At 35.1% G+C, this 26,045-nt stretch overlaps 1 protein-coding gene across 1 annotated transcript; it reads right to left on the reverse strand.

The window, feature by feature from the left end:
• Positions 1–10,600: 10,600 nt before the first annotated feature.
• On the reverse strand, positions 10,601–24,629 carry DNAJB4 (DnaJ (Hsp40) homolog, subfamily B, member 4). Its single transcript, XM_006831016.1, has 3 exons — positions 24,235–24,629; positions 12,357–12,925; positions 10,601–10,962 (listed from the first exon to the last, which is right to left on the reverse strand). The coding sequence occupies exons 1-3, from the start codon at positions 24,443–24,445 to the stop codon at positions 10,729–10,731; spliced, it is 1,014 nt and encodes a 337-aa protein (XP_006831079.1). The 5' UTR covers positions 24,446–24,629; the 3' UTR covers positions 10,601–10,728.
• Positions 24,630–26,045: the final 1,416 nt, after the last annotated feature.

Raw genomic sequence — 26,045 nt, forward strand, 5'->3', positions numbered from 1 at the left:
ATGTTTATGCATTCCATTTCATTTTTTACAATTTCCAATTTTCCTAGATTCATTCTTTGTACAGTCCATGTTCCAATTATTAAGTGATGTTTACAGTAGTTTTTCTTCATTTTGAGTTTGTGCCCCATCAGCAAATGAAGATCCTGAGGGCTTTACTCCTTTCACATCATCACGGCCAACTCTACTTTGAGAAGGAAACTCTTCCCCAGTCACATTTTGAGTGCCTTCCAACCTAAGGAGCTCATTTTCTGGCACTATATCTGAAAGTGTTTCATTGCTATTTGTAAGGTTTTCCATGACTAAATATTCTGAAGTAGTCTGTAAAGAAGAAGTAAACTCCTTCTTTAGTCTGTCTTCATCTGGAAATTCATTTGAAACCTGTCCACTGTGGGCAACCCTGCTAGTATTTTAAATACCTGTGACATAGCTTCCAGAATCACAGCAACACACAAGCCACCACAGTACGATAAACTGACAGACGAGCGGTGGAAAACTTGACTAGAGGAAGATAAAAGCAATAAAGGAAACAAGTATAAAGTGCTACAATTTGATGAACTTGACCTATACTTAGGGATGTAGTAGCTCAAAATACCAACTGAGAGGGATAGAGTCTTCACATCTTCACATCTAGAACCAATCCTATCCCCTCTGCACACAGGGTTGATAGGGATGGGCAACTTAGACATTGACTACCTAAAATGGGGGCCGGGGTTTGGTTTATAAAGGCACTAAGTGGCTAGCTTACAAGTTTTCAAGAAGCAGTTTCGTTTCAGAGTGTGCAGGGGATGGTAGAATCCCCACTGAATAGTTTCCATCTTGTCTTGACAGGTCCTGTGAAAGGAGATGGAGTTAAGATTCTTATGATTCAATAGTAATTGTTACCATGACTAATTGCGATTGTCACAACTGTAAAGGTAGAAGTTTTGTAACATAAAGGGGGGAGTAGTTAATCTTACATTCCAGAACAAAGGAACCTAGGACCATGAAGGGAGAAGAGTACAAGCAGAATGTGGGACCCTATCCAGAGAAGCAGCGACACCAGAGATGGAGGTATAATGGATCGAGTGCCTGAGAACTCTAGACTCATGGAAAGAGAAAGACTATGTGCTGGTGGCCAGGAGGCAGGCTTGCAGAATGTGCCCTTAGGTTGTTTAAATAATTATATATTCTCAAGTGTTTTTGTGTACATCCAAGAAAAACCAGGGAATAGAAGCAAATACTGTTGAACGATGATGCATGGAGGGGATTGCAATCATTACAGTGATGCAAAATTCAATATGATGTGTGTAAAACTGATGTTCTCCCATGTAAACTTTCACTCAGTTCACAATAAAAACTTTTTTAAAAATGAAAGAAAGAATACAGCCCTGGCTAACACCTTTCCTGATTTTAAACCATTCAGCATCACCTTGTTCTGTTCTAACAACTGCCTCTAGGTCTTTGTACAGGTACATGAGTACAACTAAGTGTTCTGGAATACCCATTCTTCGCAATGTTATCCATAGGGCGCCAGGACCCACACCATAAAAAACTTTGCATAGTCAATAAAACACAAGTAAACATCTTTCTGGTACTCTCTGCTTTCAGCCAAGATCCATCGTATGTCAACAGTGATATCCCTAGTTCCACGTCCTCTTCTGAATCCCGCTTGAGTTTCTGTCATTTCCCTGTGTATATAGTGCTGCAGTCAATTTTTTAATAATCTTCAGCAAAATTTTACTTGTGTGTGAAATTAGAGATAATGTTTGAGGATTTCCACATTCTGTTTGGTCACTTCTCTTTGGAATGGGCACAAATATGGACCTCTTCCTATCAGTTGAACAGGTAGCTGGCTTCCAAATTTCATGGCACAGTGAGAGCCTCCAGGGCTGCTGCATCAGTTTGTTGAAAGATTTCAATCTGTATTCCATCAATTCCTGGAGCTTTGTTTTTTGCCAATGCCTTCAGTGCAGTTTGGACTTCTTCCTTCAGTACCATTGGTTCTTGATTATATGCTAACTATTGAAAAGGTTGAACATTGACCATTTCTTTTTGGTACAGTGATTTGATGTATACATACCTTCTATCTTCTTTTGATGCTTTCTGCATCATTCAATATTGTGTCCATAGAATTCTTCAATATTGCAAGTCAAGGCTTGAATTGTTTCTTCAGTTCTTTCAGCCAGAGAAATGCTAAGCGTGTTCTTCCCTTTTGGCTTTCTAATTCCAGGTTTTTGCATATTTCAATATAATACTTGACTTTGTCTTCTTAAGCTTCCCTTTGAAATTTTCTGTTCAGTGCTTTTACTTCATCATTTCTTTCATTTGCTTTAGCATCTCTCTACTAGAGAGTAAGTTTTTCTCTTCTGAGACCATTTTGGTCTTTCTTTCTGTATTTTTAACAATCTTTTGTTTTCTTCTTGTATGATGCTCTTGATGTCATCCCACAGCTCTTCTGGTCTTCAGTAATTAGTATCTAATGCAGCAAATCTGTTTTTCAGATGAACTCTAAATTCATCTGCGGTATGTTCAAAGATATATTTTAGCTCTTGTGGACTTTTAATTTTCCTCAGCTTCAGCCTCAACTTGCATATGAGTAATTGATGGTCTACTGTACAGTTTGACCCTTGTCTTGTTTTAACTGATAATATGGAGCTTTTCCACTATCTCTTCCCACAGATGTAGTTAATTTGATTCCTGTATATTCCATCTGGTGAGGTCCATGTGTATTATCACATTTTATATTGTTAAAAATGTATTTACAATGAATACATCACTATCTTGCAAAATTCTGTCTTGTGATCTCCACCTTCATTTCTGTCACCAAGGCCATATTTTCTAACTACTGATCCTTCCTCTTTGTTCTCAACCTTCACATTCTAATCACCAGTAATTGTTAATATATCTTGATTGCATATTTGATCAATTTCAGAATGAAAAAGCTAATCTAACTCTTGTTTAATCATCACTGGTTTTAGTGGTTGGTGGGTAAATTTGAATAATAGGGTATTAACTGGTCTTCCTTGTAGGCATTTGGATATTATCCTATCACAGGGAACATTGTGCTTCAAGACAGATAATGGAATGTTCCTTTTAATGATAAATGGTACACCATTGCTCTTAAATTTGTTGTTCCTAGAATAAACCATGGCTGATTCAAAATGGCCAAAATCAGTTCATTTCAGCTCACTAATGCCCAAGACATTGATATTTATGCATCCCAGTTAATTTTTGACAACTTCCAATTTTCCTATATTCCATGAATAATTATTAATGATTGCTTACAGTTGTTTCTCTTTGTTTCAAGTTGTGCCTCATCAACAAATGAAGGTCCTGAAAATTCTACTTTATTTACATCAGCATGGTCAGCTGTACTTTGAGGAAACAGCTCTTTCCCAGTTGTGTTTTCAGTGTCTTCCAATCTAAGGGGCTCATCTTCTAGCATTATTTCTGACAATATTCTGGTGTTATTCGTCATATTTTCATCTTCTGGCACGATAGCTGACAAGGTTCTGCTGTTATTCACAAGGTTTTCAGTGGCTAAACATTCAGAAGTGGTCTGCATTTCCTTCTTGTCTGTATTATGTCTGGAAGCCCCACTGAAACCAGTGCACTACGGTTGGCTCTGCTGGTATTGAAAATACTGGTGGCATAGTTTCCCACATCACAGCCACACACAAGCCACCACATTACAACAAACTGACACACAAGTGGTGGTTCAATGACACATAACACAAAAATATTGGGTTGCTATTGTTAAGTGCCATTTAGTCAGTTCAGATGCATAGTGACCTGGTATAGGATTTCAAAAGAGCAACTTGTTTGAACTACTGACCTGTGGTTAGCAGTCTAATGCTTATTCTACAACACCACACCAGAACTCCAATATTGGGTTAAGCATGCCATTATCTAAAATGTCTGGTTTGCAAGTAAAATTATTAGCAAAGCAAAGCAAAAAAAAACCCCAAAAACCAGGAAATATGACCCATACATTAGAATAAATGAAGGCAACAGTAACTGCTTTTGAGATAACCAAATAATGATTTTAACAAAGACTTCAAAAAACCATTACAAAATGTTCAAAGAACTAAGGGAAATGGTGACTAAGGAAATAAGAAATAGTATCATGATAGTGTGTTACCAAATATAGAATATCAATAAATATAAACTTAAAAATTTTTTAAGATGGAAATTATGGACCTAGAATAATAACGTGGAAATTTCACTAGAGGATCTCAACAGTAGATTTGAACTAGCAAAAAATTAATCTATAGAATTTGTGCAAGCCAAAGAAAGATGTGAGCTTGGGGAAAGAATGAAGAAAGATTAGCAGAGCCTCAGAGAAATGTGGGACACCATTAAGTGTACCAATATATACATAATGGGAGTACCAGGAGAGGAGAGACAGCAAGAAACTCCTAATAGGATAGGCATCTGAAGATCCACAAACAAAAAAGACATAGTAAAAATGTCTCTTCATTTACTAGAGAATCCCAATAAGATTATCAGCTGACTTTGCATCAGAAACAACAGATGCCAAAGGTTGTGAGACAAAAATTCAATGTTCTAAGAAAAAAAAACTACATCCAGAAAGGCTATATTCTAATGAAGGCAAAATAAAGATATTCCCTGATAAAAAATAACTGAGAGAATTTGTTGTTGACTAATCCACCTTAAAAAATGTACTTTAAAAAGTTCTTTAGGTTATAATTGATCCCATATAATAATTGGAGCTCTGGTGTAATGCTGTGGGATAATGCCCTGGACTGCAAGATTGGTTTGGACTACAGGTTGGCAGCTCAAATTCACCAGCTACTCTTTGGAAACCCTATATAGGGTTGCTGAGTCAGAACGGACTCAATGGCACTTAAGAACAACATACAGTAATTAGAATCTATACCAGAACAAAACAAAATCACACACTCACAAAAATAAATAGGAAAGGTAATTAGGTTATTACAAATACAGCATAAATGTATTTTTATTCCTTTTTCTCCTCTTAACTGATGAATGCTAGAAATTTGTCAAAAATTACAATCTGAGTTCCATCTTTCCTACGTGTGTGAAAGATGAAGAACTTAACATCAAAATCTGATTCTTGGCTGCTCCCATTGCACAATCGGTTAGTGCACATCACTTGTATAGCAAAATCTGCTTCTTCATCTGCAAATGGCATAGGAACTACCTCAAAAATATATGATGTTAGACTACACAGTAGAAAAATGGTTTTTATGGAGTGTAAACTATGTATTAGACACTATGCTTTTATAAAGTTAATAAATGCATGCAGGGTCAATTTTTTATTTGAACTACAAAAGTACTTTCAGCCATTTATAACTAAATTTTTTTTTTGGTTCAGACTTTTTAATAATAGTTATATATTCACAATAATTTAAAAATATTTCAATCTTATTGTTATTGTTAAGTGTTGTCTAGTCCTTTCCAACTCATAGCGACCCTGTATAGAGTTTCTGAGGAGTGGCTGGTGATTCCGACTCATAGCGACCCTGTATAGAGTTTCTGAGGAGTGGCTGGTGATTCCAACTCATAGCGACCCTGTATAGAGTTTCTGAGGAGTGGCTGGTGAATTTGAACCATTGGCCTTGAGGTTCAAACCAACCTTATCCTACAGTGTCACATATTAAGCATGCTTAATATTTAAAACATTAAAACTGAATTATACTCACTAATCTAAATTATGTATTGTTTGTGATTTATTGTCCTCTTATATTGTGAAAATATTTAAATTAATTATATTTTTTAAACATATAAAACAAAAGCCTCTGTAAAGAAATTAAGAGGCTTACCAAGTACATATGATCCTATTGCTTTTTTTTTTTTTTTATGTTTTATTGTGAATTATATGAGAGTTTACATGGGAGAACATTAGCTTTACATTCATCCTATCGTATATAAATCTTTTCATTGCCATGGTTACAATCCCCTCCATGCATCATCAACCAACCAGATGGCACATCCTGCAAGCCTGCCCCCTGGTCATCAACACACATCCCCTCTCCCTCTCTGAGTCTAGAGTTCCTAGCTGCTCCATCTCTCCACATCACCGTCTCTGCCTCCATCTCTGGAATCACTATTTCTCTGGGTAGGATCCCGCACTCCGCTCTTCTCCCTTGATGGTCCTAGGGTCCTCAACTCCTGGACTGAAAAGTCAACCTCCTTTTGCTACAAAACATCTATCTTTACATTCCAACCCCCACAGTCAATTCTGGTAACAATTCACTATTGTACCACATGAGTGCTATCCATATCTCCTTTACCGGCCCAGACAATGGAGAGTCTACCTTCCTCTGCTCCCTCTGGATCTAGGTTCCCTCTTGAAAGCTTGTAAACCAGTCACCTCTTGCCTTTGTAGCCCCCCTGCATTTTGGGTAGCCAATGTCCAAGTTGTTCATCCCTGTCTACCCTGTCTATTGAAGGGGTGGGAATGACCCTTACTGTAAAGATTTGTTCCCTCTTTTGAGCTACTGCATCCATAAGCATAGGTCAAGTTCATCAAATTGTATCAGATTACTTTTTTCCTCTTCTTTCTTCTTCTAGTTGAGCTCTGATCATCCAGTCATTGAAGCCAGATCAAGTGGGTATTATCTGCAAGTGTGGGTGTTCTTTTGCATATGCCCTCTCTTCTTATCAGCTGGACACTTCATTCTCCACTCTAGTCCTCTGTGGCTATGTCACTGACTCTGGGCCCAGTAGTCCCCAGGTCTTGCCAAATTGCTGGCCAACCAGGTCTCCACCTGGGTTCACAGGAGTGTATTGAATGTGGTTGGATTTAGCTCACAGCTTCATTGCTATTTTCTCTCACTTCCCCTTATCAGTCACCAATATAGTCTACACAGTCAGTCCTGATAGCAATTACTCATTATTGTGCCACATGAGTGCCATCCTTTCCTCAGTGCCACAAGTTTGGGCATTCTCGTGTGTCTTCCCTCACTTCATATTCATTGGGTGCTTTGCTCTCAGATATAGCCCTCTGTGAGGGTTGGAAATGTAAAGGTAGTCTTTGGTAATTCAGATGATAGTTCCCATAAAAATAAACAAGAGCACTTTTTTGTTTCCTTCCTTAAAGAAAGGGAAGAGTAATGAGTTAATGTAGGATCACAAACTCTGAGATTTTCTGAGGCCTGACACATGAACTAAATTTGTGAAGCAGCTTTATGTAACACAGTAGAGAGTGCTAAGTGAGTGCAGTGGCCTTGTAGGGTAATCGCTGGACTGAGAACAGCAACGTTGGCGGTTTGGGCCCACCAGTTGCTCCATGGGAGAAAGATGAGGCTTTCTGATCCTGCAGAGATTTACAACCTCAGAACCCACATACAGGGCAGGGCTGCTATGAATTGGACTGGACCACACTTACAAATAACAAAACATAGTGATATGTCAGTGGCAACACAAGAGTGCTTGTCTTACCCAAGAAGTTTTAGTAAAAATATTCTAATCTCAAAAACTTTTAGACCACTGAGCTGACCAAATAAAACACTTTTATTGGTAGTTGATACTGATCTTAGTTATTGTTAACATAAGCAACTTGTGGTTTTTCCTGTGGGGAAGATTGATATCCTGGTTGATGATAATGGGTCTTTGTAAGTTAACTTCCTGGGGTGGACAGTACTCCAAAAGTATATTAGGTATGCAAGACCTTGTTGAATCTTAAAATTAAAAATTAAAAATTACTTCCATAATTACAATTAAAACAATCCTAAACCCTACTTTTACATTTATGGATTAAACATTCAATATGCAATTAAGGATCTCTGGTAGCGAAGTGGTTATGAATCGGGCTGCTAGCCTCAAGGTCAGCAGTTCGAAACTATCAGTGGTTCCGCGGGAGAAAGTTGAGGTGTTCTGCTCCCGTAAAGATTTACAACCTCGGAAACCCTGTGCAGGGTCACTTTGAATCGGAAGCGACTTCACGGTACTTAACAACAACAACTAAGGAGCTCTGGTAACATAGTGGTTATGAATCGGGTTGCTAATCTTACAGTCAGCAGTTCGAGACTACCAGCTGTTCCACGGGAGAAAGATGAGGCTTTCTGCTCCCGAAACGATTTACAGCCTCGGAATCCCTATGCAGGGTCGCTATGAGTCGGAACCGACTCCACGGCACTTAGCAACAACAGCGTTTTATCTTTCCAAATAAGAAAGAAATTAAAATATTGTTTTTGTAAAGAAATATAAATTTTACTACTAGAATAATCCTCTGGAAAAAAAATCTCACTTTTTATAAAAAAATGTATCTATATATTTAATCTATAAATCATTTATTTTATCTGGGAGAAAATACTTAATCAAGCAAAGTAAATGCAATAAATGATAATGGTTGGTTTAAACCACTGTGACTGACACCTTTCATCTACAGCTCTTTAAACTTTTGAGATAATTTCCATGACGTTCATACTTCCCTTGGGAGTTTTAACTGTCATTCAGAGAACTGAAGATATAAAGAAATCATTTATAAATTAGATGGAATGATAAGTCTGATTAGTTGAATGCTCTGGCATTTTTTTTTCAAGGGTTTTCCACTTGCAGCAAAAACGTATATGGTTATTACAAGAAATTTCACTCCTAGATATACATCCAAGATAACTGAATATGTATTTAAAAAATTTTTTTTCACATAGATTTCCTTAGTAGCATTAGTCATAAGAGCCCAAAAGCAAAAACAATCCAAATGTCCAATAACTAGTGAATGGATAAACAAAATGTCAAAATGTGGTATATCCATACAATGGAAATTATTTGATCATAAAAAGGAATAAAGTATTTATACATGCTACATCTGGATGAACCTTAAAAACATGCTAAGTGAAAGAAGTCAGACAGAAAGTCACATGTTGCTGATTTTTTTTTTTTATGATTTTATCCAGAATAGGGAACTCTATAGAGACAAAAAGTAAATAATAGTTTCCAAGGACTAGAAGAAGTGGGGAATGGGGAGTGACTGGTAATGGGCATTGGGGTTTCTCTGAAGTAATAAAAGTGCTATGGAACTAGAAAATAGTAATAGTTGCATAATTTTGTGAATATGTAAAATAAACTTTAGAAGGATGAACTTATGGTATGTGAATTACATCTCAATAAAGCTGTTATTAAAAAGTATAGTTATTATTATTATTATTATTATGTTGTTGTTGTTGTTAAGTGCCATTGAGTCAGTTCCAACCTATAATGACCCTGTATAGGTTTCCGAGGAGCAGCTGGTGAGTTGGAACCACCAACCTTGCAGATCAAACCAACTTTGCAGTCCAGCACCTTAACCCAAAGCGTCACGTCAGGAGGACTCCATAGTTATTATAACCTACTCATATTAAATATCTAAAAGAAGTTTCCATACTCACCAAAAAGTGATAGGATCCAGTATACCTTAAATATACTCCTGATGTGGTGCTATAGGATCAGTGTTGGACTGCAAACCAAAAGGTTGGCAGTTCAAACCCACCAGCTACTCCTCAAAAACCCTACACAGGGTTGCTTTGAGTGGAAACCAACTTGACAGTACTCAAGAACAACATATATATCATATATATATAAGAATCATCCCTAAAATTATTTAATGAAAAAAATGGTTTCAAAACATCATTTACACTATAGTTATATAACAGAAAACATAAACAAATTTTAAATGTAAATATATTTTAAAAATTAAAATAACTAAGAAATACAATCTATACATATGAAAACACAAAATATTTATATGCATAACAAGTAGTAGCAACATTATTCATAAGCAGCAGTTAGTGTTTATTTTCCCCATATTTTGGTTTAAAGACCATATAGTAGTATATTCCTTTTAGGGAAATTGCATAAGGTACATATAGCATATTATGAGTAAATTGTAGAAGATTGTATATTGGAAAGTTAATTCTAAATAAAAGTAATTCTTCTGAAACCACATTCATCATTAAATTATTTTAAACTAGAGGACAATAAGTGAACCTATAATTTATTAAGTCCAAGATATATAGTCAATTTTATATGCATAAAATTACATATGGCATTTTAAAAACAACCTATTTCGTAAAATATCAGTAATTCAGGCAACTGGGATTTCCATAGGAGATAAATTTCCAGAATTTCCTTTCTATGAAGAAAAGGTCTACATGACAAATGTTGCAACTATGTTATTAAGAAATGCTACAGCATATTTTGAAACTCAAAATGGTAAGACATATGCATCAGGATATTCTTTTACCGGGTACCAGCCCTATAGCAGCATTTTAAAAGGTAATTCAAATCTAGTTCATCTCATTTCCAAATTACTTAGGTTTTTATCTCCTCTTAAAATATATATCGCATGTATAATTCAATTAAGAATTATAATTTTTACCACAAAAAAAGAATTATAATTTTCATTATAAATGGGAAGCTCTTATACTGTTAATCTAAAGATATAAGAAATAAAGTACTTAGAAAGTCTAGTACTTTATTGAAAATATATATGGAAATATATATATATTGATTTCACAAAAACAACTTGTACATATAAGCAAAATATTAAAATTTTTCTCATTTGGGAAAATGAAATAAAATACAGTGAGTGGTTTACTCTTAGTTTGTAACCATAAAAATCCCTTTTGCCTATTTATCAGACCCATCTCTATTCATGCAATTTAATGAACCCTCAAAAGAATGTACACATCTTTATACAGAATTCACATCTACATCAGTAAACTGCCAGTCCTTTTATATTTTCAGTGCTTTGTCAAAATATTGGTAACAAAGTTCTTCATTCTATGAGGCAGGAAGATGTTTCCTAAGTACTTCTTTGGATGATGAGGATATAGTATCCGGGAAAGACACCTCAAATTCTATTAGAAGGTCACCGCGTTGGTCAGGATTTTTTGGAAATGGCAGCCCATATCCAATAATTCTTCTCCTCATTCCAGGTTTCACAATATCATTTAAGGACATAGGTATGGTTCGTCCGTCCATTGTTGGTATATTAATTGAGCAACCACATAATGCCTAAAATGGATCAAATAAAATTTTTAAATTTCAAAATTTAGAAACCTAAATTTCAAAATTACCAGGTGGTAAACCTACCAGTAAAATGTTAAGCTCCAAAAGAATCAGCAGTTAAAACACTTTCCCCACCTTAGGAAAATCCTTCAAGATTTGCATTATCAGATATGTTACAAAAAAATACACAGCACAAGACAGGGCAGAGAAGTATGTCTTTCATATAGTCTTGGAATAAACAGGCTTGAGACAACATTCAAATTACAGGGATAGAATGGACTAAGAGAAGCAGGTGAAATTCAGGACTGGAAAGAGTAGGACAGAAAAAACTATCTACCTCTGGAGGGAAAATCTTGGGATGAGATATACATTTATCGTTTTAACCAACAAATGTTTACTGAGTACCTTAGCATATAGGGACCACTGATATAAACCCTACCTCAAGAAATGTACAACCTACTGAAAGAGATATATAAGCAAGTTCTTAACTATAATATAGTATAATGTTGCATACATAGAGGCATTTCTTTTGTAAGGGGATGGGCACCTGAATTACCCCTAGCTTTTGGGAATACAGAATACTTAAAGCTAACAATGGACCACTGGCAGGTATTTGAGGGGAAAAGTTTCCACAGAGTAGAACTCCATGATACAGATGTATACAAAAGAAAAAATAGAACAAATTTATGGGAATTCATATGGATTTAAGGGTAGAAAGATTAAAATTGCTTTTTTATTTTTTCTAGCAAGAATTTAGCTATAGAACCTCTTTAAAAAAATTTAAGCAGGGAACTGACATGACTATATTTGCAGGATTACATTCCAATTTGAAAAATGTCTAAAAACAGAATAACAGCTCATATATTAATGCAGCACTCATTAATAATTATTTTATCTTTTAAGATGTTTAATACCTTTTTGTTATACAATTGCAACACCCAATTAATAATTTTTTTTAAATCTTAGAGATGGGCTAAAATGATGAGCTTACCAACGTAGATCTCATAAACCACACTTGCAAAAATATGGTTACCACAGTAGTAGGCAACATTGTACATAATCCATTTAACACTGGATTTAACATTTAAATTGTTATGATAGGTAATTAAACATAGAAAACAAAACTTCATCCATAAAAAAATGTACGTTTAATAATAGTACTACTTTGGAGGGTTGTTATGAAGATTTTAAAAATAATATGTAGTAAGTACTGAATGGGGTCAGCTGTTCAAACTCACCAGCCACTCCTTGGAACCTTATACAAGATCACTATGAGTAGTAACTGACTCCACAGTACTTAACAATCACTGAATAAATGTTAACTATTATTTAGATAAATTCCCTAAAATCAGTTGCATGACTCGGTTTGATCTCAGAATTCCAAGGTAGTACAAACTTACCTCTCGTAAACTAATTTTAGCATTATAAATTATATTTGATCCATCCCTTTTAAATTTGGGGTGATCTTTATCTTTAATAATAAAAACGATGTCTGCTGGAATACTATTTGGTGTTTCATCTCCTTCTCTTGGAAAAGTAATTTTGGTGCCTTCTTTCCACCCTTTTTTAATTTCAATGGTGAGAATTTTGTCCTCAGACCTATAACTCCTTCCATCAGGGTTTAACCTTTTTCGAGAAATCTTCATTCGTTTGGTACAACCACTATATATTTCTTCAAGTGATACTCTTAGTTCATGAATTACTGGAGGATCTTGTTTGAGGCGGGATGGTCCCACAGAATTCCTATCTCTTGGATATCCATTCATGCTGAATCCAAAGGCACTAAAAGGGTCCCCATCTACTTCCATGTCTTCAGAATCTCTACCACCACCCATTCGTCTTCCAAAGAAAATTTCAAAGGGGTTGGAACCTCCAAAAAATGCTGCAAATGTGGCATGAGGATCACCATGAAAGGTGTAGCGGAAGGTACCACCTTGTCCATCAGTGCCTCCAGCTCCTCCTTTTAAGCCTAAGTGAAAGAGATAAGCATAATTAGAAAACACTGCAGCACTTGAAAATTACACATTAAAAAATGTTATTGCTAATATACACACACCAACTTAGATTGTAATTTATTAATATTGACTAAAAAGGCCATTTTAACTAAATATTAAAAACAGCTATAAAACTTCTGATGATTACATCCTAATTTAAATTTTTAGCTTTCAAATACTTCCTGCAAATACTTAGCTTTAGTGATAATTTATCCCTGGTAACTGTCCCAAAAATGAATAAGAAAAATAAAGTCAAATCAAGTACCTATCTTATAAACTCCTGGTTTGGCATACTGAGGTATATAAAATCTTTAAAATAGATCATTTAAAAGGTCTTCAGTAACCAACACAAGATGCAGAAACTAAATATTTAAGTGTCCATATAATCAATATGTAAATACTGGATTCATACTAAACAGCTTTACTAATTAACCTAAATACTTCTCACTGGTTAAGAATTAAAATGGGATTCTTTCTGTGCCAGAAAGGGAAAATAATTCAAATAAGGACACCTATGAAAACATTTTTTTTTAGACACTAAAATGATTATCCCTAACTTAAATAACAAAATTGTTTAGGCGTATCATGTCATAACATTAATTTCAGTAGCATGTAAAAATAAGACTAAAAACAAGAGCTATAAACTGTCTTGACATGTAAGGCCTTTGGACAGGCTATTTCTGTCAGTATAATTCACTTCAGATAGCTGTATATGACCCACTGATACCACCACATGGTCATCTATCCTCATTTGCACTAATGTTCTATTAAGCAATATATCGTTTACCAAGATCACATATTTGAAACTGCAGTTTGCACAACATACTAAAGAAATATTTCTACTAAAACCCACAAAACAAGAGTATAGTGATATTTTAAGGGGCCAATAATGACAAGGATTTTACAGTATTAACAAAGTTTCTGAGTGAACTTGATAGGTATTCCTGATCAAGAGTACAAACTAAACATAAATCTAAAAATTATAAATCATGAAAAAATTAATACATTAAATTAGGAGAATCCAAGATCCTCTAATGTGTCCAAAAAGTGACTAATTGAGTGTTTTATTCATTTTTGCATTACTCATATATTCAGGGAAGAAACATGATAGGCTAAATTATTGAATGAAGGGAATGTACAATTCTTAATGTCCTCTTAAAGTAAAAAAAGTGTCATCGGGATAGTGAAGAAGCAGGAAGCAAAAGCATTGCGTATGTGTGTATGTATATATTGTGTATGTGTATATAAAGGTATTTTACACATACATAAATACAAGGGGGCTTTAAAAAGTTAGTGGAAAAAAATCTATTATCTTTTCATTCAATTTATCCATGAACTTTTGAAGCCTCCTTGTATGAGTAATTCAGTAATTTAAAGTTTCACTGAAAATGTTCAAGATGCTTTCAAAGAGAGTGAGTTTGTCATGTTTTATTCTATATTTGGCTCTTCCCATTAAAAGAGTTATTTGTTGTTGTTGTTAAGTGTCGTCGAGTCGATTCTGACCCATAGCAACCCAGTACAGAGTTTCCAAGGAGCAGCTGGTGAGCTTGAACCATTGACTTTGTAGTTTAAATAACTTTGACACATTAGCCCACAGCGCCACATCAGGACTCCTTATATATACATACACACACATACTAATAAATTTGTATTAAACACACAAGAGGGGTGGCTTCAAAAAGTTCATGGAGAGTTCCATTATCTTTTCTATTTTTCCACAAATTTTTTATGTTCCCTCACACATATGTATGTGTGGGTATTTATTTTTATATTAAGAGCCTTGGTGGTGCTGTGACTTGGCATGGAGCTGCTAACTACAAGATCAGTTCTTCAAACTCACCAGCAGTTTGAGGAAGAAAGATAAGGCTGTCTGCTCCTATAAAGATTTATAGTTTCAGAAACCCTATATAGGGTTGGCCATGAGTAGGAACTGACTCCTTGGCATTGGGTTTGGGATACTTATATTGTGATGCTTAGGTTAGGCATTGGTTGGTTATGAGTCAAAATCAACTTGACGTCAGTGGTTTTTGTGGTATATATATGAGACAGATCGGGCTTTCTGCTCCCATAATGATTTACAACCTCGGAAATCCTATACAGGGTCAGGATGGGTCGAAACTGACTCCATGGCACACAAACACCACCACTATATATATAAACATATATGTAACAATGTGGGTTTAAACCAACAACCTTGAAGTTAGCAGTCCAGTGCAATCTCTCTCTCTCTGTCTCTCTCTCTATATATATACATATATATATATATACAGGGTAGCTGTGAGTCAGAACTGCCTCAACGGCATTTAACAACATGTGTTTTGTTAGTACATTAAGTCGATACCAAGTCATAGTGACACTATACACAACAGAACCAAACAACCAAACACTGCCTGGTCCTGCATCAGCCTCATCATCATTGCTACGCTTAAGCCCATTGCTGCTACCATTATGCCAATCCATTTTATTGGGGTCTTCCTCTTTTTCTCCAACCCTTACTTTAGTACGTATTGATGTCCTTCTGCAGTGACTGGGCCCTCCTGAAAATATGTCTAAAGTATGAGAGATGAAGTCTGGCTACCCTAGCTTCCCAGGTGTATTCTGGCTGTACTTCTTCCAATACAGATTTCACGAGACTTTTAATATTCTCCTCCAAAACCATAACTCAAATGCATCAATTCTTCTACAGACTTCTTTATTCACTATCCAAATTTCAGATATATATGAGGTTACTAAAAATATCATGGCTTGCATCAGGGGCACCTTGGTCCTCAAACTGACATCTTTTCTCTTCAACACTTTAAAGAGGTTTTGTGCAGCAGAATTGCCTAATGCTATATAAACGTCGTTTAATTTCTTGACTGCTTCTTTCATGAGTGTTGATGAAGAATCTAAGCAAAATGAAGTGTCTGACAACTTCAATCTATTCTCCATTTATATTGGTGTTATAGTTATCAGTCCAGTGGTGAGGATTTTTGTTTTCTTTACACATTGAAGTGCAACCCATACCAAAGTCTGTAGTCTCTGATCTTCACCAGTATTTTAAGTCCTCTTTACTTTGAGCAAGCAAGATTGTATCATCTGCATATCATAGGCTGTTAATGAGTCTTCTTCTAATCGTGATGCCATGTTCTTCTTCATATCATCCAGTTTTTCAGATTATGTGATCAGCATACAGACTGAATTAAGTATAGTGAAAGAATACAACCCTGATGCATACTTTTCCTAATTTTCAATCATTCAATGATTGCTTGTTCTGTTTAAACAACTGCCTCTTGGTCTATGTACATAGTTCCTCATGAGCACAATGAAGTGTTCTGGAATCCAGAGCTTGTTATGATCCACAGAATCAAAAGCCTCTGCATGATCAATAAAGCACAAGTACACATCCTTCTGGTATTCTCTGCTTTAAGCCAAGATCCATCTTAAGTCAGCAATGATATCCCTTGTTCCATGTCCTCGTGTTGAGTCTGGCTTGAACCTCTGGAAGTTCTTGGTCAATGTACTGTTGCAGCAGTTTTTTAATTTCTTTGGTAAAATTATACTTGCATGCAATATTAATATTGACTTCCAATGACTTCCACATTCCATTGAGTTACCTCTTTTTGGAATGGGCACAAATACGGATTTCTTCCAGTTGACCAGGCAGCTATCTTCCAAATTTTTTGGCATAGATGAGTGAGTGATCCTGTGCCACCTCAGTTGATTGAAATATTTTGATGTGTATTCATCAATTCCAAATGCCTTGTTCTTTGCCAATACTTTTCAATGTACATTGGACTTCTTCCCTCAGGATCATTGATTCTTAATCATATGTGACCTTTTGAAATGGCTGAACATCAACCATCTCTTTTTGGTGTATTCTTTCCATCTTCTTTTGATGCTTTCTGCATCATTCAATATTCTGCCCATAGAATCCTTCAGTATTGCAAGTAGAGGCTTGAATGTTTTCTTCAATTCTTTCTGCTTGAGAAATGTTAAGCATATTCTTTCCTTTTGGTTTTCTAACTCCAGGTATTTGCACATTTCATTATAACATCTGACTGGGTCTTCTTGAGCTGCCTTTAAATTTTTTCCATTCAGCTCATTTACCTCCTCATTTCCTCCAATTTTCTTTAGCATCTCTATGCTGGAGAACATATTTCAAAATCTCTTCTGATACCCATTTAACTTTCTTCCTTCTTTCTTGTCTTCTTAAAGAATTTTTGCTTTCTTTCTCTTTGATGCTCTTGATGTCATCTCACAACTCTTCTGGTCTTTGTCTTTATATCAATGCATCAACTCTGTTCCTCAGATGATCTCTAAATTCAGGTGGGATATGTTCAAGGTCATTGTTTTAATTTTCTTCAGCTTCAGTCTGAATTTGCATATGAGCAATTGATGGTTTCTTCCACAGTCTGCCCCTGGCCTTGTTTTGACTGATGATATAGAGCTTTTCCATCATCTCTTTCCACAGATGCAGTCAATTTGATTTCTGTGTCTGCCATGTGGAGAGGTCCATGTGTATAGTTGTCTTTTACGTTTCTTAAAAAGATATTTTCAGTGAAGAAGTCATTGTTGTTGTTAAATGCCGTAGACTCAGTTCCAACTCACAGCAACCCTGTATAGGATTCCAAGGAGCAACAGGTGGGTTCGAACCACCAACTATGCAGCTCACACTGACCCTGCAATGCAGCGCATTATCCTGCAGCACCAAATCAGAACTTCAAAGAAGTCAATGGTATTGCAAAATTCTATTATGTGATCTCCACCATCATTCTATTACTAAGGTCATATTTTCTATCTACTGATCCTTCCTCTTTGTTTCCAACCTTTGCAATCCAGTTGCCAGTAATTATCAATACACTTGATGGATCAATTTCATACAGAAGAAATTAGCAGAATTACAATTTCATTATCACTGGCCTAGTGGTTGGTGGGTAAATTTGAGTAATCATTATATTAACTGGCCTTCCTTGCAGGTGGTATGGATATTATCCTATCACAGACAACATTACATCTAAGACTGATCGTGAAATGTTGTTTCTGATGATGAATGCAATGCCATTCTTCTTCAATTTGTAAGTTCCAGTCTAGTAAGCCATGTAATTGTCAGATTCAAAGTGACCAATACCAATCCATTTCAGCTCACTAATGCCTAGGATATTGACGTTTATGCATTCAATTTCATTTTTGATAATTTTCCTAGATTCATATTTCATACATACTATGTTCTGATTAAGGAGCTCTGGTAGCGTAGTGGTCATGAACTGCGCTGTGAACCAAAAAGTCAGCAGTTCGAAACTACCAGCTGTTCCACGGGAGAAAGATGAGGCATTCTGCTTCCATAAAGATTTGCAGCCTCGGAAACCCTGTATAGGGTCGCTATGAGTCAGAACTGACTCCACGGCACATAACAACAAGAACATGTTCTGATTATTAAGGGAAGTTTACAGTTATTTCTCTTCATTTTGAGTTGTGCCCCACCAGCAAACAAAGGTCCCGAAGGCTTTCCTGCATTCATGTCATCACGGTCAACTCTACTTTGAGAAGGCAGCTCTTTTCCAGTCATATTTTGAGTGCCTTCCAACCTGAGCGGCTCATCTTCCAGCACTGTATCTGACAATATTCTGGTGCTCTTCATCATGTTTCAATATTCAATATTCTCATGCTGACAGTGTTTCACTGCTATTCATAAGATTTTCAGTGACTAAATATTCAGAAGTAATCTATCTCTCCTTCCGCCTACTCTGGAAGCTCAGCTGAAATGTGTTCACCGTGGGTGACCTTGCTGGTATTTAAAATACCAGTGGTATAACCTCCAGCATAATAGTAACATGCAAGCCACCACAGTATGACAAACTGACAGAAGAGTAATGTGTTTCAAAAGTTTATGGAAATTTTCCATTACCTTTCAATTTCATTGTATGTGCATATATATAAACGCCCTAGTTACCTCATCTTTCTTCTGTTATAAAGTCTTAGGTGATATTTAAAGTTCACCTTCATCCATGAATAGAATTCAAGAGAGATCAAAAGAGACCTAATAATCTGAGAATAATCAAAATATTTATTGAATGGTATTTCCAAATAGTACTTAAGGAAAATTCTATGTAGAAACAGAAAAACAAGTACAAACAAGCCAAGAAATTTTAACACGCAACTCATATAAAACTTCCTTTTATAAATTTTAAGTCATGTAGGTAGGTATGATGGCAAGTCCCAGTGTTAAATAGTTAGTGACAGTTTTTTGGGGGAATGGTAGGATATATATGGCACTGTAGGATAAGCACTGGACTCACCACAGTTCAGTGATTCAAACTTACTAGACACTCCTCAGAAACTACACAGTTGTTGTTAAGTGCCTTCAAATCAGTTCCAACTTACAGTGACACTGTATAAGGTTTCCAAGGAGTGGCTGGTAGATTTGAACCACTAACTTTGTGATTCAAACTGACCTTGTGGTCCAGTACATTATCCTGCAATGCCACACACTAACTTCTTAATATTGGGACATGTCATCATACCTATACGACTAAAGTTTATAAAAGGAAGTTTTATATGAGTTGTGTGTTAAAATTTCTTGGCTTGTTTGTACTTGTTATTCTATTTCTACATGGAATTTTCCTAAAGTACTATTTGGAAACATTATTCTATAAATATTTTTATTAGAACCCCTTTCCTAGTCTGCTAAAAATGATAACTCAATCAGAATTACAGTATCCCTGAGAAAATTCACACGCTGGCTGAAGTGATTTATTTTCTAAAGTTAACCAAAAACCTCCCCTGAAATTTTGAGGGTTTTCCTAGACACTGAACAGTCAACTGTGTAACTCAGGAAAAGGACAAAGCTACCATAATTGGGCTGAGAAATCCTACCCAAATCCATGTCATTATAATATAACATAGCATGAATTATTCTGTATCTCTTGCATCACCTAAAATTTAAATTATAACAGGTATGTCATTAATTGTATAATCAACTCTTAATTCCTTACATTTTGATTGTTCAAAGAAAATTTTAATATTTAACTGGATTTCCTCAAATAAAGGTTTGATTCCCTCAAATGTTTTCTAAACACCATCACTACTTTATATGATCAAGGGATGCACTCACCCTAGAATCAACACTCACATAACTCTTACTTTAAGGAAATCTAGGAGTACTGGTGTGGCGCTGTGGGCTAATGCACTGGATTGCAAAGTCGTTTGAACCGCAAAGTCGGTGGTTCAAGCTCACCAGCCGCTCCAGGTCGGAACCGACTCATAACAACAACAATATCCTTATGTAGCACTGTAGGATAAGCACTGGACTGCTAACCACAAGGTCGGTGGTTCAAAGCCACCAGCCATTCATTGGAAACCCTATAAATGGTCTCTAAGTCAGAACTGACTCAACGGCACATAACAACAACAGTATGGAAAACTCTAGATTACAGCAAGGCTTATACAGTTAGAGTAATGAGATTCTAACCATTTTTTGATAGACAAAAATCCAATTTACTTACGTATTTTTAGAAACACATAGTAAATAAAGAGTCAGTTGATTAAATGCATAAGAAAAAGAACAGAAGAAGCAAGCTAGTATAAAGTTTAATATTCTAAATAAATGTTTGGTTATATAAGTACTACCTTTCAGTATTTTAAGTAAGTCACTGAGTTACCTATAAACAACAAATAAGTTATATAAAAGGAGAAATGTTAGAGAAGTAGAATAAGTACCCAACTAAAACAAAATGCTACTGAAAATCTTTTAATGCAAACTTCAGTTGACATCCACTGAACCATTCAGAACGAAATCTAAGACTTTTAGGGAACTAACTGATTCAAAATTTGATTATAAATTTCTGTAGTTCTTAGTTTTTTGCTTCCAAATAATCCAACTGTGGTTAAAACAACTTCATAATTTTAAAAAAGCTTTTAAAAGATCGTTTTATTTACTACAGACCATAAAATTCACCCATTTTAAATATGCCGTCAATGGTTTTAGTAAATTTAAAGAACTGTGCAACTATCACTACAATTGCATTAGAACATTTCCATTTTCACAGATTGTTCCCTAGTGCCTATTGTAATTAGTCTCTAATTCTAGGTAATCACTAACCATCTTTTTGTCTCTTTAAATTTGTCTTTCCTAAACATTTCATGTAAATGAAGTCAAACAAATGTAGACTTTTCTATTTCACTTCTGTCACCTAGCATTTTTCAACCTTCATCCACGTGGTAGAAAGTTTTATTAAATTTTATAGTATTTTAATAGTATTCCAATGAGCAGATACACGGCATTTTAATTATCCATTCACAATAGATGGGACTTTGGGATTATTTCCATTTTGGTGCTATAACAAATAATGTTGCTATGAACATTCTCATACATGTCTTTGTGTAGTCATATGTTTTCATTTCTTTTGTAGATTTCTAAATTTCAAAATTTTAAATTGTGGATATTAGAGAAGTTCAAAACATAAATAACATTTTTTAAAATGGACTACTTGTTCTATGTTTTAGATACAGAAATTTATCATATTCAATTCATACTCTTCTCAGTTCATGATTCCCTATTTTCACTGTCTACTGTCTCAGGCTCCAAATCTTAAAATAAAGTATAGTAACTAGGGAGAAAGGTAAATTAGTAGTAGCTTTACAGTCCTAAAATGAGGTATTTTATTACTTTTAGGGAAACAAACAGAACAGAGACTAGAGAACAAGACCTGCAGGTACAAACAGATCAATCAAAGGCAAAGAGATCAAATGTTTTGCCATACTTTCACAGTGCCATAAAGAAGAGTTTTAAAAAGAATTAATGAGGTATTCTATCAATTTCTTAATCAAAAAGGGAAGATCCCATATATACAGATAATCCTGGTTTACGCTTTTGAAAATTAACTTGTGATTATAAGTCAACATTACACTGGAGAAATAATCCTCAAGATTTGAGATCATCTTTAAACCTTAAATTTTAAAAATTCCCTTAAATCTTTTTCTTAAAACAAGCAATAGTCTAGCTTAGCTAGTAAAGAATGTCTGCCTTTAGTACCGTGCTTTTATATGATTTATCTATGTGGGATCAAATTGACAACAGCAACTCAAAAGATTAGATAGGAATCTTAGGGGCAGTAACTTTATGTTAATGCTGGGGATAGAAAGCAGAAAAAGGAAGCTGACAGTGGTTGCACAACTCAAATATAATCAATGTCACTGAATTATACATGTAGAAATTGTTATCTTTTTTATTGTGTATATTCTCAACAACAACAAAAATTAATGATTTTTTTATAAGCACTATTAGGAGGTAATGTCAACTCAAGGAAAATGTATTATTTGATGAGTTGAAAGTTATGAAGATCAATATCCCAAAGAAACACTGAATCCTCTGACTCAGTCACAGTCAAACTGGAGCTAGCAATGAAATGTAGCCAAATACCTTAGAGTCAAAGTAGTGGATATCTGCTATTCTATGGGAATTTATTGTTGTTGTTGCTGGTAAGTGCTGTCGATTCTGACCCATAAAGACCCTGTAAAGGGTTTCCAAGGAGCAGCTGGTGAGCTTGAACTGCTGTCCTTGCAGCTCATACCCACTTTGTAGTCAAACGCATTAACCCACAGCCACTCTGGATTTCTTTACAAAACTGCAAAAAAACATTTTTTCTGAAAGAGTAGTTGGTTGTTGTTGTTGTTAAGTGCCATGGAGTCAGTCGGTTCTGAGTCATAGCAACCCCTTATAGGGATTTCCAAGGAACAACTGGTGAGTTTAAACCACCAACCTATGGCTTAAACCGACGTTGTAGTCCAGTGCATTATCCCACAGTGCCACATCAGGACTGTTAGTATCATTTCAGAATTCTGCTTAGTGTTTGAGATGAACCAAATGATGGTACTTACTGTGGTATAAATATAAAGAAAATGGTATATCCAACAGTAGAGCTGAACTGCTCACTATCTGCTTTTTTTCAATATTTACTTTGTAAGAACCTGATACCAAGATCAGCAGGATAAACATCAGTGAAGCTAATTTTTGACAATTTACAGATAACAACAATAACATACTCTCAATATAAACATTCTACTTGTCTAAATTTAATAATTCTAATTCAAATTACAATACTCACTGCTTGACTGAATTTTTAAGGAAACATTTCTAATTAGGAAAACAATAATAAATGTAGTAAGAGAAGCAAAGAGATACAAAAAGAAGGTTTTTATAATTACAAAGACTTTTTAAAATAACATTTTGGGGGAAAGCATATATTAAAATAACATAGTCTTCATTCAAAAAGTTGAATATCTCAGAAAAGCCATCAAACTTTTCTTTAAAGAGCAATTTAAAAATATTTACTTTAGCAAAGTAAAAGAGTCCTATTTATAGCTACATCAACAAGGGAATGCTTTCTGAATTTATAGCAAGATGGATAGATTTCATTTAAAAGCCAGAATGATAATAGGATAACCTTGATTTACTTTCATTTATAGTATTCAACTACTTTCTGATCTCACAGTGCTAGAAACAAAAGTATGGTAGGGAGAGGAAAGGGAAGCTGTCATGCTTTCTTTCCTCTGTACCTTAGAAAGTAAAATCTCATACGAAATGCTATCTAAAAGTCAATTTTAAACTGTTCTAACTCTAGGAGGCCATTTTAGGCTAAAATTTGAATTTTTGGGAAAACACTTTCTTGGCACATAATTACTGTTTACAATTAAGCTGAAAACTTGTTCTGGTATTTTATGACATCAGGAAAATTCTTTCCTCTCCAGGCAAAATGCCAAAAACAACTAGAGGCTAAATGCCTGGGCCTTCTGCTTCTAAGAGAAATAATATCTTGTTCAGTTTAAAGTAGCTTTGCTATAGAAAGGCAAAAAACTTTTTTGTTTTTGTGAATAAAATAAACTACTCAGAATTTAGACTGCCAGTCTTAAGGTTTTAAATGGTCAAAGGCTCCGTATTGCTGGCGGGAGAAAATTTAGTAGAAAATAAAACAGGTTGCATAAGGCTTTTGACATAATTCTTAATGGGTATGGGAATTAGAGATCTCTTTAAAATTTACAACATTAACATCATAAAATCTAAGAGTAGAATATGTATAATATAAAATGTTAAAAAAAAAAAAAAAGACAAGTACATTTCATTCGTAGCTATGTACAATTCATTCATAAGATCTAGAACGAAATCTTGTTTTTATCCATTATTTGTCTTTCTACTTTTGATATTTCCAAGAATCCAATTTAATAACCTGAAAGGCTGAAAAGAGAAGAAAGAAAAAAGACAGAGAGAGATACAGAGTGGAAGAGACAGAATAAACAGAATACTTACCTTCTTCCCCAAACTGATCATATATTTCTCTCTTTTTAGGATCACTCAATACTTCATAAGCTTCTGCGACCTCTTTAAATTTTTCCTCTGCCTGTGGAGATTTGTTCTTGTCCGGATGAAATTTGAGGGCTTGTTTTCGGTAAGCCTTTTTAATATCTTCTTCTGAAGCTCCTTTTTCGATTCCCAAAATGCAATAATAGTCTTTCCCCATTTCGAATGCCTTGAAATGAACTTAGATTTCCCTTTGTAAAAGAAAACAGCGTCCCCAGTCTTAGCAATACAATTCTAAGAAAAATAAATGAAGCTGGGTATTTTAAAAGTTAAAGTAAATCAGCAATTCAGCTAGCTGTTTCACAGCAGCAAGCAGACAGCGTTTCTGTATTTAATTCCTTCCCCAACAGCTCACTTACAGATAAATATACACTACACAGGAGACTGCCTCCTTCTAGATCCTCCCATTTTCACTACGTGTCTCTGTACTTTCTAGAACAGCAAATGCTACAGGACGTCACTTCCCCAGCTGCCTCTAATCAAAGTATAGAGCTACGTTTTCTCCTCCTTCACAATTAACTATTCAATTTCCTTTTAGCTCTATCATTATTTCCTATTAAAAAGGTCAAGTTGATTAAGAGATCAGCATTTCAGCACACAGTGCCATAAATACATATTTATTTATTCCACCGTAAGTGAAAAAGCAACAAAATATTATAGCTAATCAGCATCTGTTAAAATGAGTTATTAAATTAAAATATCTTTGAGTTTATTTTATTAATTTCAAGTTATTCAATACTAAAATTTGGTTTGTTTTTGTTTGCATTAACCTTTTCAAATAATAGTCATTTTCAAAATTCCTTGGGGTCTATAAATCAGAAATGTCAGGAAGTCAATATAATAATTTTATGTAGTAAAAAGGATGTGTTGTTGTTGTTAAGTGCCATCATGTTGGTTCTGACTTATAACGCTCTGTGTAGGGTTTCTGAGGAAAGCTGGTGGGTCTGAACTGCTGACCTTGCGGATAGTAGTCCAGTGCTTATCTTACAGTGCCACAACAGTAAAAAGGATATGTACCATAAAATTTTAAGCAACATTTTAAAACAAGGATTAAAATATTTTAGTTACTAACACATAGCTTTTTGTAGTATGCAAAAGTTAATAGTTTTAACAAACCAATATTTATTTGTGAAAACTTAATACTTAACTTTAGTTACTTAAACAAAGACTCCCTACCCCTCCAACTCCTAGATTACTGTTTAAGGAAATTTTGTGCAGCAGGACTGCTAGGAGAACTTAGCAGGTTACAGACAGTACATATTTGTGTTCTTTATAAGATTTTTTTAGTATTCATTTAAAATCGAAATATTCTATTTAAACAAAAGCTCATGGCCATCAAGTGAATCTGACTCAGAGTAACCTTATACTAGAGTAGAACTGCCTCATAGAGTTTTCAAGGCTGTAAATCTTTATAGAAACAGACTGCCACATCTTTCTCCCAAGGAGTGACTGGTGGTGTTGAGCCACCAACTTATCAGTTAGCAGCTGAACACTTAACAACTGCAACACCAAGGCACCTCTAAGGAACAATAAATGATAATTTTTTTTCTTTTAAAAATGTATCTTTCCTAGCTTGGACATTGGATACTCAAATGGGGTGGGGGGGACTACAAAGGCAAGAAGTGACTGGCTTACAAGCTTTTAAGAGGGAACCTAGTGCTAGAGAGCATGGCAGAAGGCAGAATCTCCAGTAGGTACTATTCAATCTGTCTGGGCAGAGCTGATGAAAGGAGATACAGATGGGTAACTCGTGATACTGT

Source organism: Chrysochloris asiatica, unplaced genomic scaffold (assembly GCF_000296735.1).
Source record: "Chrysochloris asiatica unplaced genomic scaffold, ChrAsi1.0 scaffold00002, whole genome shotgun sequence".
NCBI lineage: Eukaryota > Metazoa > Chordata > Mammalia > Afrosoricida > Chrysochloridae > Chrysochloris > Chrysochloris asiatica.

What these genes read in the sequence shown, in the direction of transcription:
- DNAJB4 (XM_006831016.1), bottom strand. Translation starts at nt 24,445, where the DNA reads ATGGGGAAAGACTATTATTGCATTTTGGGAATCGAAAAAGGAGCTTCA. An exon ending in TGATCAGTTTGGGGAAGAAG is followed by an intron (nt 12,926 to 24,234) that starts GTAAGTATTCTG and finishes TCTTTCACTTAG; the next exon opens with GCTTAAAAGGAGGAGCTGGA. An exon ending in CTAAAATTAGTTTACGAGAG is followed by an intron (nt 10,963 to 12,356) that starts GTAAGTTTGTAC and finishes GATCCATTTTAG; the next exon opens with GCATTATGTGGTTGCTCAAT.